We start from the raw sequence: 6,000 nt of genomic DNA, 5'->3' as shown, positions 1-6,000 counted from the left end.
TCATCAAAGAAAAACAAAAATTATATGCATGTGCTATATTAAAAGCATATATAAGATAAAGCACACACATTTTTGGTAAAATAGGGATGAACCACTAATTATTTATTGAAAAAAAAAAAACAGAAAATGATAAAGATGTCAAAACAAATAAATTATGAGAAAAAAACAAAAGAATCAAACTAGACGAACAAAAATAAAAAGCATAGTAAAACAAAACAACAACAAGGCGAAATATAAACATAAAATAAGTTCATCATGAGATGGAAGGGAGACAAAAAGGACACACAAAATAAGACATGAAAAAATATGAGGTAAAGACAGCCATTAGTTAAATATTTAAAGATTTATTTTGTGAGATATCGAATCACAAACTGGCATGAAAGGTCGAAAGGTTCATGAAAACGTCGATACTTTTTAATCATCAGGAATGGCTCCTCAAATGTAGCTTTTTAAAAGTCCAGAGTTACATTTATCTAAGCAATAATTATATTTGACACATTTTTGATCGGTATAACTGTAAATTAGACAGATTTGACACAAGCGGGAAAAAAGTTTTTTGAATTTTAATATCACCAATATTTTGGCGTATCTTAGATGGGTAGAATTGTAATTTTCTTTTTATGAAATTACATTGCAAACATATGCTTGACTTTGACGTAGTTGTGAGCCAAAAAATCTGACATTTTAATGGTTGACCTGTCCTCCTCTCCGCCAAACTTATAAGCAATCCATTGAATGGAATGAAGAAACATGAAAGAAATGGGGAAGCCAAGGTATCATCAGTTGATCTTGTTTCTCTTCCTCTTGTGTTCACGTCTGAATATTGGGCAAAACAAAGCCTATGCTCAAGGAACCACTTCCAACAACTCTAGAAACACAACTAGTTCATTTGATGTGGGTGTGATTCTTGACACTAAGACATGGGTGGGAAACATAAGCTGGAGATGTATGGCCATGGCCATGGAGGACTTCTACAATTCTCACTCAAACTTCACCAAAAAGCTTTCTCTTCATTTGCGAGATGTCAACAAGGATGATCGTGTTGCTTCTGCTTCTGCAGGTCTTTTCTCTCTTTCAATCTCTCTCTTTATCTGTTTCTCTTGTCTAGACTTGTCCTTTAGTTTGCATGTAGACTTTAAGAATTGTCTCTGTTTCTCTCTGGCTGTCTCTAGATGTGAGATGTTTGTTATACTGTTCATTGATGTTTCATGTTGTTTGATGGAAAAAAGAAAAGAGAATTGTGTGATATATATTGGGAATTCATGGTTTCATGGTTGTGTGTATGAAATGCAGCTATTGATCTTTTGAAGAATGTTCAAGTGCAAGCTATAATTGGACCACAAACATCAAGACAAGCTAAGTTTGTGATTGAGCTTGGAAACAGTGCTCAAGTTCCAATCATCTCTTTCACTGCTAAGAGCCCTTCTCTTTCAACAAAGCAGTATCCATACTTCATCAGGACTGGAATGAATGATACTTCTCAGGCCAAAGTACTTGCTTCTCTTGTTCAAAACTTCGGATGGAGACAAGTGGTCCTGATCTATGCGGACACTGAGTTCGGGAACGGAATTATATCGCATGTCATCGATGCTCTTATCGAGATTGATGCCCGTGTAACTTACCGGAGTCCAATTCCTATTACAGCCAATGACGAAGCCATTAGCAAGGAGCTTGAGAAGCTCAAGGACATGCAAACCAGAGTCTTCATTGTCCACATGCCATATTCTCTTGGTTTCAAAGTCTTCTCAAATGCAAATAAAACAGGAATGATGAACAAAGGTTATGTTTGGATCACTACTTATGTCTTGACAGACATTGTGGACCTCTATGGATCATCAGCAACCAGTGTAATGCAAGGTGTTTTGGGTATTAAACCTTATATCAGTGAGGATAACCCCAGGCTTCAAGATTTCAAGGCAAGATTTGTAAAGAAATTCAAGTTGGAGAATCCATCTGCTCAAATTAGTGAACCCTTGACAGTGTTTGGTTTATGGGCTTATGATACTGTATGGTCATTAGCGATGGCAGCCGAGAGTCTTTCTTCGGCAAATTATACATTCTCGATGAACAATGTGAGGAAGAACTCTACTGATTTGGAAAGTATTGGTAAATCTCAGACTGGATTAGAAATTGTCCAGTGGATCTCAAACTCCACATTTGATGGAATTAGTGGGAAGTTTCAGCTGATCGACAGACAGCGAGAGGTGGTCAAATTTGAGATTGTTAATGTTGTTGAAAATGGGAGAAAGAGGATTGGATTTTGGACACCAGTCTATGGTTTTTCTAAAGAATTAAATTCAAAGAATGTTAGTATTGAAGTAGCCAAATGGCCTGGTGATTCTGATCATGTTCCTCCTAGAGGATGGGAGTGGCCAACCAATGGGAGAAATCTTAGTGTTGGAATTCCAGTGAAACCCGGTTTCCCTGAGTTTGTGAATGTTACTACTAACGATTCTTCAATTCGACCAACGGGTTACTGCATTGAAATCTTTGATAAAGTAATGGCTGCATTGCCTTATAAAGTCAATTATACTTATGAACATTTTGCCAATGAGAAGGGCGAAATGAATGGTAGTTATGATGATCTTGTTTATCAGGTGTACCTCAAGGTTAGTGATCACTTGAACTTTGATGCTTGTTTATCCACATTGTATTTGATTCTTTGTTTGACTGATTGATGCAGAAGTATGATGTTGTAGTCGGTGATATAACAGTGATAGCGAACCGATCTCAATATGTCGATTTCACTCTGCCATACACTGAATCTGGTGTGTCGATGATTGTCCCTGTCAAGGATCAGAGCAGGAAGAATGCATGGACATTTGCAGAGCCATTAAGCACAAGCCTCTGGATTGCAAGTGGTGTATTCTTCATCTTCACAGGGATTGTGGTTTGGATTTTGGAACACCGTGTTAATGTAGAATTCCGAGGCCCTCCATCTAACCAAATTGGCACAATCTTCTACTTCATTTTCTCAACTCTTGTCTTCTCTCACAGGGAAACGATAGTGAGCAATTTAGCAAGGATTGTTCTGATTATTTGGTTTTTTGTAGTCCTGATTCTGCAACAAAGTTATACTGCAAGCTTATCGTCGATACTGACAGTGGAACAACTCCAACCAACTCTCAATGATTTGACTGAGCTTGCAAGGACAAATGACAAAGTTGGCTACTTGGTTGATTCATTCATGCCCAATCTCTTGAAAGGAATGAACTTCGATGAAACAAGACTCATTCCATACAACTCTGCAGATGAGTACAATGAGGCATTAAGCAATGGAACAGTGGCTGCCGTTGTCGATGAGATTCCATACCTGAAAGTGTTCCTCCACAAGTACTGTGGCAAATACACAATGGTTGGACCTACATACAAAACTGATGGATTTGGCTTCGTAAGTCTAATAAAATTAACTGCATGCATTGTTTATTTGCATTCTAATTACTAACATGTATTTCTTTTGTCGATGAATTTTCAGGCATTCCCAATAGGATCACCAATGGTTGCTGATGTTTCAAGAGCCATCTTAAACATCACAGAGAACAAAGAAATAATGGAACCCCTTGATAATCAGTACTTGTATGATGATGAAGCATGTTCTGTTGAGGAAGATGGTTCATCTTCAAGCATGATTACGTTCAGGAGCTTCTGGGGATTGTTTCTCATCACTGGTGTGACTTCCATGCTTGCATTACTGATACATATATCCATGTTCTTCTATCAGAATTGGCACATAGTCAGAGATACTGATCCTGAGTTATCTTTTGGGCAAAGACTTCTTTTGTTGTTCAAATACCATGACAAGCCAGACTTAAATTGTGCTGATACATTCAAGGAGAAAGACGAAGAAGAAGAAGAGAAAATGGTTGCACTGGAGATGCAGAGTACAGTGAGCGCTTCTTATAATGGACATGGTGATCATGTTGTTGGGAATGAGGATGATGATGATGGTGATGCAGGGACTCCATCAGAGGGTGAAGGGACACCAGGTAGAGAAATTGGTGGCCAATTTCCAGACCCACCTTCATTTGCAGATATGTTGAGTCATAGAAGGGGTTATGATTCTGCTTAGGATGGATTATTTCCAAATTTACTGATACTGTAACTTCTGGGATCTTTATGGTTATGGAAGTCCTAAACTAAAAATAAAAAAAAAGGTGGGATCCAAATATATTAGCCATTTTTCTCAAAATATTAGCCATTGAGGAAAAAAAATGTTGTTATGCTATATATATATATATATATATTTGTGGTAATGGTTGTTGAAACCATGGATATTATTGTCAAAATTGTATATCCTAAATTAATATAGATACATATTTATTAGTGTAATTTCATATATATATATATATATATATATATATTTTGGGTACTTTTGTCTTATAACCAATCCATTATTGGTGTTGATGTATTATTTATTTATATATTTTTTGAAAAATGGATAAACCACATTCATTAAACTGGAAAGGGAAGATAATATCCACTAGCAGTGGAAAGATACAAAAAGCCAAAAGGCAAACAGGAAAAAACAAACAGGAAAAAACAAAGAAACACCACTCCCGGCCCTAAGGGCCTGGAGCAACAATTCCAATTACTTAGCTATGTCATCCTTGCTAGCTCTAGTGTTGTCACTCAAGAAATCCAAACTGCGTTTGGTAGTAGCAGTCGGCTCTTCGAATCTTGCCTTTTTAGACTCAGGAACTGCATCAACCCAAAGCAAGAACACATGAATAATTTTGTGAAAAACGATGGTATATGTAGAAAAAGATTCGCTAAAAATTCGTGCATTTCTCTCCAACCAAACATTCTAGAGTAAAGCACGAGAAATAAGATCCCCAACATCCCTCACACGGCTCGGGAGTTTGGGTCTTTAACGTTCCCACAAGTCATGAACCAACCGGGGGGACGATGGTAGCTGAAAAATGGAAGTAAGAAAATTCCATATTCAAATCACAAAAAGACAAGCAAAGAAGAGATGATCAACTGTCTCTTCGTCCGCATAGCACAACGCACATGTAGTAGTAGGGAGACGATTACAACCATGAGCAGCGAGTCTGTCTAAAGTAAGAATACTATAATCCCACATTAATCAGTTGAAAATACATATTTTTTTAGGGCATAGATTTAACAAATCAAGTTAGTAGTTTTGCACATAACCCCTCCATGCTTAAGAAAGCAATAGAAAGATTTGACCGTGAAAGTCCCATTTGCTATCAGCTTCCAACTTATTAGGTCCCTTGATCCGAGAGAATCCGAATCTTCGAGGTTAGGGGAAGTCTAAGTCTGATCTTGACCCTCCCTTATCCATTGAGATCGCAAAAGATCAGCTAGATCATAAATAGTGCCAGAAAGAGAACTAGTAGATCTGAATCTATCTGGCCATAGATATGCCGGAGCACGTTTATCTAACCAACTATCAAATCAGAAGAAAATCGCCTTTCCACACACCACTTTATGGTCAATACAAGCTCTAAAGGCTGGCCTACTCACTAAAATTCCATTCCGAACAAAAGAGCATCCATTTGGAGAACAATTGTGTAAGTTCCAATGTGGAGTTTAATGGAAATAGTTGAAGAGTACTACCCCTTTTTCCGTTCCACGACTGATCATTAACAACTTTCCACCACCATTTCCCGAGGAGAGCCTCATTGAAATCTCTTAGATTTAAGATACCCCATTCCCCGTGTTCTTTGGGTCAGCAAATACGGTTCCCATTAACGAGCCTCAACTTTGGTTTATCAATGTTCGCCCCCGACGACAGGAAATCCCTTATAATCCTATCATTAGCTTTGATCACCTAAGAGGGGAGATTAAAGATAGACATCCAATAAGTAGGTAGGGCAGAAAAAACAGAGTTGATTAACGTTAATCTTACGGATAAAAGTCTAGATTTCCAGGAAGTAAGTTTTGATCTGAATTTAGCAACGAGCACTTCCCAATCTTGTCTACGGGGCCTTCTTCCCGAAATTGGGATACCAAGGTATGTTACTGGTAGAATTTCTT

General features: G+C 37.7%; 1 protein-coding gene across 1 annotated transcript; it reads left to right on the top strand.

The window, feature by feature from the left end:
• The first annotated feature begins 741 nt into the window (after nucleotides 1-741).
• On the top strand, nucleotides 742-4,189 carry LOC120256289 (glutamate receptor 2.7-like). The gene is made up of 4 exons (XM_039264004.1): nucleotides 742-1,060; nucleotides 1,294-2,609; nucleotides 2,684-3,391; nucleotides 3,476-4,189. The coding sequence occupies exons 1-4, from the start codon at nucleotides 751-753 to the stop codon at nucleotides 4,067-4,069; spliced, it is 2,928 nt and encodes a 975-aa protein (XP_039119938.1). The 5' UTR covers nucleotides 742-750; the 3' UTR covers nucleotides 4,070-4,189.
• The last annotated feature ends 1,811 nt before the right edge of the window (nucleotides 4,190-6,000 follow it).

Source organism: Dioscorea cayenensis, chromosome 3 (genome assembly GCF_009730915.1).
Source record: "Dioscorea cayenensis subsp. rotundata cultivar TDr96_F1 chromosome 3, TDr96_F1_v2_PseudoChromosome.rev07_lg8_w22 25.fasta, whole genome shotgun sequence".
Lineage (NCBI taxonomy): Eukaryota > Viridiplantae > Streptophyta > Magnoliopsida > Dioscoreales > Dioscoreaceae > Dioscorea > Dioscorea cayenensis.
Note: the sequence above shows the minus strand (reverse complement) of the source record. Positions and strands in the feature narration are given on the sequence as shown.

Excerpts from the sequence above, each read along its gene's own strand:
- LOC120256289 (XM_039264004.1), top strand. The coding sequence starts at position 751 with ATGAAAGAAATGGGGAAGCCAAGGTATCATCAGTTGATCTTGTTTCTC. Across the intron at positions 1,061-1,293 it reads TGTTGCTTCTGCTTCTGCAG|CTATTGATCTTTTGAAGAAT; the intron begins GTCTTTTCTCTC and ends TATGAAATGCAG. Across the intron at positions 2,610-2,683 it reads TTTATCAGGTGTACCTCAAG|AAGTATGATGTTGTAGTCGG; the intron begins GTTAGTGATCAC and ends TGATTGATGCAG.